Source organism: Actinia tenebrosa, unplaced genomic scaffold, assembly GCF_029948245.1.
Source record: "Actinia tenebrosa isolate PJP-AT-01 unplaced genomic scaffold, QUT_ActTen_1.0 PGA_scaffold15__27_contigs__length_11533743, whole genome shotgun sequence".
NCBI classification, from domain to species: domain Eukaryota; kingdom Metazoa; phylum Cnidaria; class Anthozoa; order Actiniaria; family Actiniidae; genus Actinia; species Actinia tenebrosa.
The window spans coordinates 10177165-10190542 of record NW_028292575.1 but is presented as its reverse complement, the minus strand read 5'-3'; the positions used below and the strand labels follow the sequence as shown (position 1 = coordinate 10190542).

Below are 13378 nucleotides of genomic sequence, written 5' to 3'. Positions count from 1 at the left end.
GTAGATCTGAAAAAAGCCTTTTTTAATGATCATCGAAGATAATCCGTGATTATACGATGACGTCGAGTTAGGATGGCCGTGCAGTAGCCTTGTCTAGCTTATGCAAATGAAAGAAATCCTAAAGTCAATAAACTTGCTTCTGGAAGCCATTGTGATGTTACGCATTATTTGTTCATGTCGTCTTCTCGTCCAATCAACATCTTTTTCTTATTTACACATTTTTGACGCTCATGAATTCATATTCAGTGTGTTTTCATTCCTTAGAAACAACACATAACAACTGCACAGTTTATAAACTCAAAATTTAAACAGCAGTTTCTTCATTGCCGAACAAACTTTAACTCACACTCCATCAAGCCGACCGCCGACCGGCTCAGTTTATTACGATCGAAGTTTTTCAGTCTTTTCTTATGGTTGTTAAATTTTCTCAAGAACAGCCAATGTCTGATTCAGAGGAAGAGTCGGTGGAGGACGAAGGATTGTATTTGGGTGAATACGAAGGAGAAAGAAACGAAGACGAAGAAAGACATGGTAAAGGGAAAGCTACTCTACCTAATGGTGACGTTTATGAAGGACAGTATGTGCACGGTAAAAGACATGGTCAAGGAACGTACAAGTAAGTATGTTTAAATCAATCCGATTTGGCTCCCGTTGTTTGGCGGAGGGACTAATCCGCTTTTAGTTTAGCATTATAAATATCAATAAATAACGCTAGAATTCTTTGGTCAAGCCCGGCAAGGGATGCTAATGAATTGGTCAAAGGTTTTTTGAAACTTATTTTGAAACATCCGTTCAGCTAGTGTATAAAAAAATCAGTCAACAATACGACTTCCTACGCTTATATTCTTCATGCTTAGCTGCCAGAAATAGTCTTGTTAATGATCTTGGTGACTTAAAAACAGACAGGTGACGTGTGCGCCAAATAGTACCGTTTTCCTGAGATACGACCCGTCGCGGCAACTTGCTGAGAGAAACAGTCTTGATGAGCAGTGAAAATAGCCCTAGAAGAGAAAGGAAAGAAGAAAAGGAAAAGCCGACTAAACTATTGCTCATCGCTACAAGTTGAATTGCTCTAAATTGCACTAATTACAAAAAAAACACAACAATCTCCAATGCAGAGCCTTGAGCCATGACCTCAGCTGGGAGAGAAAAAAGCTGTGATAAATGATGCTTGACTGTTTCTTGTCTTCTTTGTCAACACGATTTACAATACTGCAAGTATTCCTAAGAGCCTATTCACACCACTTTGCAGATTTTGAGTGACATACTGATTGTTCCGTTACAAAATTCAAGAGTGTAGACGGAATAGGTCTCTTCTCAATTTGTGACTGACAAACCCACTATAATTGGCGAAAGCTGTTGTGGTGTCCCTTCCATTCAATGACAGGCTATATATTTTTACTGATACTAAATTGATTCAATTCGTAAAAGATCGAAGTTAAATGAAAAAGAATTTTATCATTGTTTGATTTATTTCCAGGTTCAAAAAGGGAGGCAAATACGTCGGGAACTACGCCAATGGCAAGAAGCATGGCGAGGGAACATTTTTTTACCCCGACGGAACCAAATACGTAGGGTTCTGGATCAACGACGAGAGGCACGGTCAGGGCACTTATTACTATGCTAACGGTGATACGTATGAAGGAGAATGGTCCCAAAATCAGCGTCATGGTCAGGGCGTGTACACATATGCAGAGACTGGCTCAAAGTATAAAGGGACGTGGGTGAATGGCCGTATGGAGGGGGCTGGTGAGTTGATCCATACAGATCACCGTTACACCGGTATTATGCAGCAGGACCTACCAAAAGGAAGAGGGAAATATACGTTTGACTTTGGATGTGAACAGAGAGGAAAATATGAACTCATTGAAGTCGTGCTAGAACCAGAAGATCAATTTGAAGGCGAAGAACAAGAAGAGATGGTTGTTCTTGAACCCAAATGGAGATGTGAAGATCTGGTACAAATACAGTGACTGAAATGACTTTTTTCTCATACTAATCCCTGCCCGGCCTATGCATCATAAACCTTCGCTCAGTGCCCCATAAGATAGTGCCTATCGGGCCAAGAACTGCTTTAGCACTACTTACTTTCAAAATGTTTTCAGATAACAGCCTAAAGAACCGCAATAAAGTCATTTTTCCTTACGCGTACAGGGTTAATGTCAGTCTAAATCATTACATTTGTTGACCTCTTATTCAGTAATATCGCTCGTTATATTATCGTTATACGCGCTGCTAGTATATTTGTGCAAATCATATTTGTATCATGTACAGTGAGAAAAAAAAATTAAAAAAAAAAAAAAAAAAACCAGTGAGAAATGGGCCATCGTTTAGTACACCTATACTCTTTTTTCTTTTACTTTTTCTAGTCTTGTCTTCTTCTTCTTCTTTTTGTTCTTCTTTGTCTGTCATTGGTTTGCTCACCATCAACTAACCTCTTCGCGCTCGGTCTATTCATTCAAGTATATAAAGATGTTTTCAGAACCTTTACTGTAATGGAACTCATAAAGTTTCATCTATCGGAAGTCCTCGCTTAACATCTCTAATCCCATTGTTCAGGCCCATTGTCTTGCCCATTGTCAAACTTTTTGGAATATTTTCACGTGCACTCCAAATGACAAATCAAATTTTCTAGTGACTGGGAAACATACGGTATTGTCACTATTCATACTATCCAAATACCAATGCGTAAATGAGCGATCCATTTCCCGTGTGTACCATCATTAACATCCGTTATGCCGGAAAAACCCCCTGCCAAGCGGAGATTAATCATAATAACTGTCAGTAAAGAAGAGTTTTACGTCCACAAGGAAAGTAATAAATGTTCGTGTTAATCAGCTCACATGTAACGACGGAAATCCTACAACTTCCTGTTAGGCGTGTGCCATTCTCAACTGTTAAACATCGCGCGTCCAAGAGGAAGGTAGTGTTCCAAATCGGGAGGCCAAGAGAAGATTTTAGAAACTCAGGAATTTGTCTTAAATTTCAACCCGTTAAAACTAAGTTGCACCACGACACAGTTGTATCACAGTTGTATGTGTACTTGATCATGATATATCAATAGCGCACATCAAATGGAACAGGCAATTGGCCAGGCATTGGGTCATCATGATAAATAATATGTATCAATCACAGACGGTTCTGTGCTAAAAGTACCTTGTCCCTTAGGGACCTAGGGCTAACCAGATCCAACACCTTGAGGCGTCGAGTATCATCTACAGATTAAACGCAGCTTGAGAGCAACTCTATCTGAGGGCAACTCTACACGTGCTTCCATTTATTGTATAAACTTCAATTATAAGTCGTGCCACTTTGGCTAGTAATCATAGGCATCACTAGACGCAAGGAGATTTGCACTACATCTTTCCATTTAATAGATTATTAACACTACTCAGTATAACCACAATATCATAAAAAGGCACATCATCAACATCACATTAGTGAAGTCTTCATTTAGATTACATATTGACCTTTTATACACTAAATACGCGCAGCTATCTCTATTCTACCAAATGATACTATCATACACTCGACGGTACTGACTGTGAGACAACAGAAGACCTTTCTAATCATGAGTGAACGTGACCGCTCTCTTTTGCGCATGCTTGGAGAAGCCTTCCTTCTGAAGTGTGACGGAAAGATCTAGCAAATTAGTCAATTTTTATAAACTCATGAATTTACAGATAATTTGTTTTAAAAAACTATGAAGTGGCATAATTCCTCTTTTTCCTTCTATTCAAGGTAAAAATACAAAGGAAAAACTTGGGGAACGTGCGCAAATTTCCTGTTATTAATACTGCAACAAGTGATCCACGTAACGGGAAGTTCACCTCATTGTTTGAATACAATGTGTAATTTTAATACTAGGCATCCGCTATAGGGTCATTATCAGCATTTCAATTCATTAACTAATTAGTTTTATCACACTATTAACGGGATTACCTATTAGTTTCATTACTTCCTTCCATAAACACCAGGTACAAACCGCTACTGCTGTTGGCGGTTTGTCGCACATCCTGTGCAAATAGTGAGAAGACCTTGCTGGGGAAAAGGCATACTTGATGTTATTAGGTCTAAAAACAAAATTAGTAGGCTGCACGGTTCGCTTTCAAGCTGATTCTCTGAATAAATCGGTTCCGAAGTTTAAAAAGTTGCTTGTAGCAGTATTTTTTTTTCAGAAGAATTTATAAAGTTGTAACCATTTGAGTGGTAAACGGGCTTGTTTTTCATCCATTTTCAAAATTCCACTAGCTAATCTAAACCATTTTTGTAGCGTATTAAATTCGGGAAGGGCGAAAATCCTGATCGCCAAAATATCGATGGCAAAAGGTCACATACTTCTATAAAAAGACCTTTAAGAAACGACAACCTTTCTCCTGCTGCTCTAGACGTTGTTTGGGTTCGTGATTAATCTAAACCAACAGCCCTTGAAGTGTTTTATTTGTCCTCGGAAAACATTATCCGTAAACCACTCCAGTCATCAACAGCCCCAAACCAGGATGCACCATACTTGATGAGTACATGTTTGGAATACCCAGAATATTAATAAGATCAACTGTGTTTGTGCAGTGGAGTATATCAACTACAGACTTGATCGACTGACAGACCCCAACTCAGTGAACAGACCAGTAAGTACATAGCCATGATTTTATCTCATAGCTCATTGGTAAAATACTGAAATCAGTGCAAGGATTTAGCTTTCTTGAAGTTTGAGGCACGTCGTAAAATGTTATTAATTGCTGCCTCATTTAATTCACAGTAGATTTAATACTACAACATGTCATGTCGCTGTGGTTGGACGCGAAGCATCAGAAGTCTACCACTCTGTGGTCTTGCTATCCTCACAATTTTAGGATTTGATGATGTGAAAGGTAAGCGATTTTCCTGTATTTTACGACAATTTTCGTCAAGTGTTTTCCTACTCTGCTGCCTACTATTAAAATATCTTAAGTTATCTTAAGATCCCGTCCGGCCCCAAGCTGGTCAGTATGCACCATCCAGTGATAATAAAGTCATGACATTGTACAACAGTAATCCAACTATCTTGTCATAAGTTTCTACTATAATTGTCACTTTAGGTGACCTTTTGTTGTACGCGAATCATAGTGTTTCTTGCACTCCTCTGTTCCCTGTATATCCTTTACTGCACGCATTAGACACGTAAACACCGTGAGCTAGGCTCTTTCGTGCTTTAAATCACCTCATCATGCAGTAAAGCCGTCGCTGTTGTAGTCATCAAGAATCACATCAAATTAGCATTTTGCCTCAAGGATTCTACACGCGTCACTAGTTAGTTTATGTACACATTTTTCATCCATCTTATAAAACGCTATCACACATGATTTTGATTTAATCATTTACTAAAATTCCTTTTGCAAGAACACCGTGTATTCTTCGTTGGTCATGAACAAAGAAGTCGGGTCTTCGTTCATACTCTATGATGTCTGCTCTTTTATGTCGATCTAGGTTATCGTTATTAGACCGATTACAGTGATTCTGTATTTAAACATACGAGCTCTTTTAAAGAAAAATCGAAAGAAAGCAATAGCACAATAAGAACCCTACTGTTAAAGCTATCCATCACGCCGGGTATAATAGCGCCCACCTCAGTACTTATTCTAGAAGAACAATCCCATTGAAGTACCCCGAGACATCAGTGGTGATGATACAATAAATTAGTATATGTAATAGGACTTCATGCTGTCCAATTAAGAAATAACTGGACGAGGAAATTCCGAGGACTTCCAAAATTGGATGAGGCCGTAGGCCGAGTCCTATTTGGCAGTCAGAGGAATTTTTCGAGTCTAATTATTTCTTGATTGGGGAGGATGAAATCCCATTACCTATTAATTATATAGCTGTCTAATTAATCCCATATCAACAGACCTGTCTAATTAAGAAAATAATTGGACGGTTACCTATATGGGATTAATGAGAAGCTGTATCATTATTGAGAGTAATTGTGTAGCGTTTTTCCATTTACCATCATCACTTGATATGGTCCACTTTGCTTCTGGCAATACTCCTACGCGCCTCTTTACTCTGGGTCTATTTTTCTGAATGTCTTTGGGGCGCATGTGTAGTATAATATTCTAGAGCCAACTTCTTAATTGCATTCTATCATGTATTGCTATTAGGACTATAAGTAAATCGGCGCTAAAAGACTACGTTCGCTGATATCGATGCTGTGTTGTTCCTAGTATTTCTGTTGATTCTGCTCTGCAAACAGACTGAGGCATTCAGTCAAATCTACTCTATTATATTTCCTGTTTCCTGTCATCATATCTCACCGAGTACAGTCATTCGCATTATCCCATGAATCGAGTCTTGACATCACTATGACCTCCTTGTAAAACACTTGTAAGAATCACTTGTTACATGAAGAACGTATCACACAAAAGGTCACGCATGTTTGACCTATATGTGGTGTTACACTTTGTCTTAGGACTCGTAATATCGAAGAACTTGCCACACAAAAGATTCGCACGCTCGCAATGCATCATGGCCTAGGAAACACGATTGTTTAGTAACGTCGTTCTCAACACTTGATATCTAGTTGTACTTGCTTCGAAAGTCACATGACATGAATACCAGAATCCTTTGTGCGCGACTAAAATAGGAAGCTTATATCGGTTTTTGTTGATGTTGTTTCAGGTCAGGAACCTTCCGTCTGTTATGATTTGTTTGGTTGTTTTTCAAACGAGTACCCGTTCAACAGGACGCATATCCCTCTACCTGAATCACCAGCAGCTATCTCCACCAGGTTCCTACTGTTCACCAGACAAACAGCTTATCGCGGTGAATGGGTTAATGACATCCAAGCCATAAGGAACTCACATTTCAATGCTTCACGCTCTACTGTTGTCATTATCCACGGATTTGCTGGTTTCACCTGTGAGTACATATAACTGTCTTCTTCGATATTTCTCTTAGTTGTTATAGTTGTACTTAAACCAACAGTAGATCACCAACTTGGAGGATTTTCTCGCTCATAAGCTCTTGAATAACTTACAATGAAATACCAAAAGAACGACGGCCATTTTAAAACCAGTCGACAATGACGTCACTTTATTAAGCAATGATGTCACACTTTAGCAAAAACTTTGAGGTTCACGTGAAATGCTCTTTTTTTCATAGTCAAGACGAGTATAACCCAGGAAGCTGATTGGTGGGGAGTTCCTATGAAGAACCAATTACTGATCAAAGATGATTTTAACGTCATCATCTTGGACTGGATGCGCGGGGCTTGGTTTCCGTTTACTCGGGCTGTGGCAAACACTAGGCTTGTTGGTTCTCAAGGCGCGCATTACCTAGAGACATTAGAAGAGCTCTATGGACGTCGCTTGCCGTTTATTCACATCATCGGGTTCAGTTTTGGTGCGCATGTCGCTGGGTACATTGGTCAGCAGATGAAACGTAAGGGACGATTGATCAACAGAATAACAGGTACTAGCTGCTCATACGTACAATAATACGCTAATACATCAATAGTGTAGATCGGTAACAAAGCAATAGTAGATCGGTAAAAAATCAATAGTAGATCGGTAATAAATCAATAGCAGATCGGTGATAAATCAATAGTAGATCGGTGATAAATCAATAGTAGATCGGTAATAAATCAACAGTAGATCGGTAATAGATCTGGCACTAGTACATTGGCCACTAAATCAATAGCACTTCGGCTACTAAATCAATAGCACTTCGGCTACTAAATCAATAACACTTACATTTTTCGTCCGTCTTCATTTTCTTCAAGTTCTAGATTATTGATTTTTTAACGAGATTACTTTAATATTTAAATTAAGACAAAGAGATTGCGCGTACCTCTATTCGGCTTATCAATATAGTGGATTTTGTTCAATTCCTTATCAGGTCTGGACCCAGCAGCCATGTGGTTTCACGGCCAACACGAGGACGTCAGGCTCGACACAAGCGACGCTTTCTTTGTTGATGTCATTCACACCAGCGGTGAATATGGAATCACTAGTGGCATTGGTCACGTGGACTTTTTTCCTAATGGCGGGAAAAAGCAACCCGGATGTAACACCATTTTAGCAGGTAAGGCATTTGGTTTCCATGACAACACATCAGAGACAAAAGTTTAACAAAGCGAATCCTTGTGTTTCAATTTTTTTTCTTCAGGATTATCCACGTATCTGTTCTGCAATCACAAAAAGGCTCCTGCCTATTTCACCAGTTCCATCTTATCCCAGTGTCCACTTCATGCCTATGACTGTCGACTGGAGAGTGAATTCAATAGTGGTAAATGTCTAACATGTGAGGGGCCGTGTATCAAGATGGGATACCATGCTTATGAACAGAACAAGAATGGAACAATACAAGGCAACTTCTACCTTACGACTAAACCTCAATCTCCATATTGCTGTAAGCGGATATTTAACTTTTGACAAACGAGGTCGATATGCACCGAATCGAAATATGGCGACCAATTTGAATTACTATTGTTCTGGACTGAGTAGCCTCTCATACATGTGAGAACGCTTTTCTTTTCGCGTGGACACGATGCTAGTCAGTCCAGAACAATAGTTATTCAAATTGGTCGCCATATTTCAATTTGGCGTATCTGAAACTAAGTTCTGGTCTAAAATATAATTTTGATTTCAATTTTCCAACAAGATATTGTTATTGGTGAAAGTCTTTCCTTTTCCCACATTCTGGTTTTTGGAACATTTCAATGCATAACTTTTTTCGTTTTCCCCCTCATCAGTGTACCATTATCAAATATCCTTCAAAACCCTGGATTCCTGGTTTGCTGGTGTTTATGGACCTGTGTTTGTGAAGCTCAAAGGAACCGATGGCAGATCGTACACCACCAAGTCAATGAAGTAAGTTTTGTACTCCGTCCCAGACCCTTATGCACCAATAAACGTTGAAAGGTCTTTTTTCTTCCTACACATACAGATACATCCCAGGCTGTGCCGAGATAACCTATCTTTTTACTTGTCCATTCAACCTTGGAAAACTAAAAAGGATTACCGTGTGGCATCACGGGATATTCCAGTCCTGGGGACTGGATCGAGTTATTGTGAGGCCTGCCTGGAATCAATACAGGTATGACTTGACACCAATGTTCTGGTAGACATTTTTCATTTGTTTTTTTACGGAATTGACAACATCCTTTAAACCAATCACAGCGCACGGGATCACTGATCAGCCAATAAAAAATGCTCACGACACCGTCACGGTCACGGTAATGCACGGCACGGCACGGTCGTGAGTTTTTACAGTACGAGATATTCTCATATTAATTTCAACGTATTCTGCTGAGATTTATATGGCACTAAAGGATCTTTTGCGTGTGCATTTATATCTCCGCTTGACCGCTGGCCAAAACATCAATTAAAACTAATGCCAAATAATTCTGTGCTAAAGTATTTTCCTGATTGGTAGATACGTGTCACGTGTAAACGAATGGTTACGATACGGCAAGAAAATCAGCAAGCACCTCCTCACGTGGGAGAAAGATAAACGACGACAGAGGAAAATGAGTCGAAGAATGACTGAAAAACTGAGAAAAACTAGAAGAATGCAAAAGAGTGTCCAAGAAATCAATACAAAGGATTAAAGTATATAATCTATCACATGTGCAAGGCCTACAAGTTACCGTCCAAATACATAATGTTGTGAATCGCGGCCAAGACGTCAAGCCTAGAAGAAAAGTGAACTTAATACTTCGTTGCTTCTAGGTAACCCGTGAATCGAAATATATGCAGTAATAGCGACCGTTAATCATCTTTTAAGTAGAGAAATCGATAACGGTGAAGAACGGGAGGACTCTTTTTTCGAAGTACTTTTCCACAATACTTTAATACTGCTAGGAACGTCAGAGTGAATCGAAATATGTGCAGTAATAGCGACCGTTAATCATCTTTTAAGTAGTGAAATCGATAACTGAAGAAGGGGAGGACCCTTCGAAGTACTTTTCCACAATAGTTTAATACTGCTAGGAACGTCAGAGTGAATCGAAATATATGCAGTAATAGCGACCGTCGGAAGACACAATACACAATAGTTTAATACTGCTAGGAACGTCATAGTCTTCTATTGTTATCTATTTATATTTATATTAACGATAATACTATTCTATTAGAATTGCAATAATTGCAATAGCTTCATTTCCATTTCAGTTTACTTATTGATTAAGATATTAATATCTGGTGACATGGCATATCTCTTCTCCCTTCCCCCACATCAAAATTTCTACTAACAGCCCTACTCTCTACTCTATATTGAGAAATATCAGCCATAAAGCTGTTTATAGTTATACAGAAACTTGTCCGTCCTTAATAGTTATATAATTCTATAGAAATATGTAAATATGAAAAATAAACTATGTAGCTAATATAAAAACTGTACTATAAATAGTTTCCAACATGATGTCATCAAGATGACGTCAGACTACATTAAAGTATATCAAACACTAGAGGACATCTAAGTTGTGCATTCAATTAAACATGGAAAGTTCTCTTTTCTTTCTAATCATCATACGCATCTGTAGTATATGATATTTGATTAAGGAAGTCGTAAAAACAGACTCCAACATGACGACACCTTATTGGACTAAGCCATAGAACTGTCCAGGTTGTTTTCGTCGTTTCGTCTCAATTGCAGCTGTCTGTCCAGCACTGTGGCGAGGAGGTCAATAGATGGACGTTTGAGAGGACTGGAAAGCCAGCAACTCATCATTATAGCATATCTTCAAGAAAAAAGCCAAACATTGATGAATTCGTCCATCAGCAGCAGTATTGTTGCACACAATCAAGTTTGATTGAATAGAAATGCACAAATTTGTATCGCGCACATTAATAGACGACACGCTTGATTATAACATCACCTTTTATCATATTATACGATCTCGTACCCAGAGCCTGCGTTTCTTCTGGCCTGCGGCGAAGAACGAGGGCTCTGGCATAATCCATTTTTGGAGACAAGGTTTTCTTAGACTTTCGGCATAACGGCGCACGCGTTCAAAGACTTGTCAAAAATTAAAAATATTTTTTCCCCCGATTTTCAATTTTTACTTTGATTTTGACTTTCCGAAAATTGCGCATGCGCCAAAATATGGATTATGCCAGAGCCCTCGTTCTTCGCCGCAGGCCAGAAGAAACGCAGGCTCTGGGTACGAGATTGCATATCATATCATTATATTCATTGCTTACATTTCATCTGAGCAGTCGACCGGCTGGCTTAGTCTTGTTCCTTTCTTAAGTGTCTTAAGAACTTCTTTTGCTGATAACTCAAGATATGGCAGCTTACCTGATAACAGTGAGAAAAATATAAGATGAGCTATCTTTCACTAACACGGGTTCTTTTAGTTAATTTTTATCATCCATTGGTATCCTAGAGAGTGCATATCTTTCGATGCATCTTGTAAAATATAAATATAGGAATACACACCTCCAGTATAGATTTCCCACATCAAAACTCCAAACGACCATCTGAGAAAACATAATCATAAAGATTATACAACAAATCAGCTACAAATAAAGAAAAACTACAAGCTAGGAACAACTTTGACTGATTAGTAGAACTGGAATAAGAACATTTCAAACGGCCAAGACTTACATGTCACTCTCCTTAGTAGCCACCATCGTCTCGATAGCTTCGATTGACATCCATCGCACTGGTAACTTTTTCTACAGAAGAACGCAGAAGATAGGAAAAACGATATTCGTGATATATGTCAAAGATATTTTTTCATTGAGCTCTTATTGGATATCGTTAGTGGTCAGTTCCGCGCAGGCGCATTATGAAACCATCTAAACTGTAACTGTAAATCAAAGCCAGAAAAAAGTCAGTGAGACACTGGCTTATTTTCTTGTGTTTTCTGGTGGGTGTTTTGCACTAGAATCATACAATACCATGTTTGATAACTGCTGATAGTGTCCTCTTTCATACACATCTCTTGCCAGTCCAAAGTCTGACAACTTAGCAGTCATGTTGGTGCCAAGCAGTACATTCCTTGCCGCCAGATCCCGATGAACGCACTACAAACACATAAATATTAAACGATTAGAAACGTATTGTTATTTGGATTATTGGACTCCCAAAACCATTAGCAGTTCCGTCGCGCGACTCTCTCATTCCCTTCTGTATCGCGAGAGTTTTTTTCTGCTTCCAGAAAAAATAACACCTCCAAATTCCAAACCGACCGTTGGAATGAGGGCCACAGTTTAGTACTTACCCTATAACCTGCCAAGTGTTCCAGTCCTCTAGCCACATCACGGCTAATCCTGATCTTTTGTGATTCAGTTAAAATTGACACCTTTTCTCGATGGCTGATCGAGTACATCTGGTTGTTACGAAGAAAATCCAACAGACTGCCATACTCTGCGAGTTCAACGACCAACCACACTGGACCTGTTACACGCAGAATCATAGAGCGTGGAATTAGCTATTAGACTACGTGGCCACTTCACAACCAATCACAGAGCGCGCGATAAACCGTTCCAACCCTATGTGTGAACACTGACCTCTTGACCAATTAGAGAGTAAGTGATCATACACTAGCCACGGGTATTGCGTTGTATTATTGATATTTACCTCCTCGTGTGCAGGCACCAATGAGATGAATGATGTTGGGATGTTCCTCTATTGAACTCATTATATCCAGTTCGTTCATCAAATCCATGTAATCTGTATTAGAGGCATTTTCTGGGGGAAAACAAAGAAGTGAACATAAGTGAATATTTACTAGTCGTCAAGCGGCAAACAAAACATTCACTGACTATCAATGAGTCTGAGGCAAAGTATGGTAACATACACAACAGTGAGACGTCATTCCATATATAACTGTTTCGATGGATAATTCTTTGTTCAATACCTTTGAGCATCTTTATAGCGCAGTGCTTTTCATCATATTTAAGGTATCCTCTAGTCACCAGGCCAAACTGACCAGATCCCAGTTCTTTTCCGATCATGATCTGTTCACGTGGTATCTCTCTAAACTTCGATGCGAGCTGAGCCATCTCAAATCCGCTGTTCATGAAGCTCTGACCAGGTATGTCGAATTTATCTCGCTGAAAGAGCATAATAATGGTTTATTCGCCACAACAAGAATCACGTCACCTATTGGTAGGTATCTGCTATAACTTATAGTAAACAACATAGGGGCCCCTGAAGGTGTGTGCTAATCCCATTTCGCAGCACAAAATTTTTGCATAATGCTATTCCGGCCACGTTGACAATGTACATCAAGACCGCTGACCAAAAGACTCGCGGGAACTAAAAAGGAGACTTGACGACCGGAAGACGTAACTTCTGACTCTATTTGCCATTCGTAATGGCTAAATTCCAGTGTATTAGATGCCAGCTACAATTTTGCCCTTTCAGGACCCTCAAGATTAAGTATATACAA

The 13378-nt window shown here is 39.2% G+C and overlaps 3 protein-coding genes across 5 annotated transcripts in view; 2 read left to right on the top strand and 1 right to left on the bottom strand.

The window, feature by feature from the left end:
* Positions 1-245: 245 nt before the first annotated feature.
* LOC116287966 (radial spoke head 1 homolog) lies at positions 246-2145 on the top strand. Its single transcript, XM_031694680.2, has 2 exons — positions 246-616; positions 1481-2145. Exons 1-2 carry the CDS (start codon positions 411-413, stop codon positions 1971-1973), a joined length of 699 nt encoding a protein of 232 aa, XP_031550540.2. The 5' UTR covers positions 246-410; the 3' UTR covers positions 1974-2145.
* A 2226-nt stretch (positions 2146-4371) lies between these two features.
* LOC116287939 (pancreatic lipase-related protein 2-like) lies at positions 4372-9806 on the top strand. 2 transcript variants are annotated; one of them, XM_031694647.2, is made up of 9 exons: positions 4372-4628; positions 4763-4871; positions 6655-6894; positions 7138-7446; positions 7873-8058; positions 8143-8385; positions 8729-8846; positions 8923-9072; positions 9412-9806. In XM_031694647.2, exons 2-9 carry the CDS (start codon positions 4778-4780, stop codon positions 9584-9586), a joined length of 1515 nt encoding a protein of 504 aa, XP_031550507.2. In that variant the 5' UTR covers positions 4372-4628; positions 4763-4777; the 3' UTR covers positions 9587-9806. The 2 variants fall into 2 exon arrangements, with proteins under 2 accessions (XP_031550507.2, XP_031550506.2); XM_031694646.2 differs by having other exon boundaries at positions 4760-4871.
* A 330-nt stretch (positions 9807-10136) lies between these two features.
* Positions 10137-13378, bottom strand: part of LOC116287949 (hemicentin-1) — a 34410-nt gene continuing 31168 nt past the window's right edge. For both annotated transcript variants that reach the window (XM_089030384.1, XM_089030385.1), the window contains 8 exons: positions 12845-13040; positions 12565-12675; positions 12206-12381; positions 11883-12008; positions 11587-11657; positions 11419-11459; positions 11181-11277; positions 10137-10717 (listed from right to left, as the gene is read on the bottom strand). In XM_089030384.1, the coding sequence (XP_088886510.1) occupies positions 10582-10717; positions 11181-11277; positions 11419-11459; positions 11587-11657; positions 11883-12008; positions 12206-12381; positions 12565-12675; positions 12845-13040 (954 nt within the window). In that variant the 3' untranslated portion in view covers positions 10137-10581. The remainder of the gene's footprint in view (positions 10718-11180; positions 11278-11418; positions 11460-11586; positions 11658-11882; positions 12009-12205; positions 12382-12564; positions 12676-12844; positions 13041-13378) is intronic.

What these genes read in the sequence shown, in the direction of transcription:
- LOC116287966 (XM_031694680.2), top strand. Translation starts at nt 411, where the DNA reads ATGGTTGTTAAATTTTCTCAAGAACAGCCAATGTCTGATTCAGAGGAA. An exon ending in CATGGTCAAGGAACGTACAA is followed by an intron (nt 617 to 1,480) that starts GTAAGTATGTTT and finishes ATTTATTTCCAG; the next exon opens with GTTCAAAAAGGGAGGCAAAT.
- LOC116287939 (XM_031694647.2), top strand. Translation starts at nt 4,778, where the DNA reads ATGTCATGTCGCTGTGGTTGGACGCGAAGCATCAGAAGTCTACCACTC. An exon ending in CGGATTTGCTGGTTTCACCT is followed by an intron (nt 6,895 to 7,137) that starts GTGAGTACATAT and finishes TTTTTTTCATAG; the next exon opens with TCAAGACGAGTATAACCCAG. An exon ending in ATTGATCAACAGAATAACAG is followed by an intron (nt 7,447 to 7,872) that starts GTACTAGCTGCT and finishes ATTCCTTATCAG; the next exon opens with GTCTGGACCCAGCAGCCATG.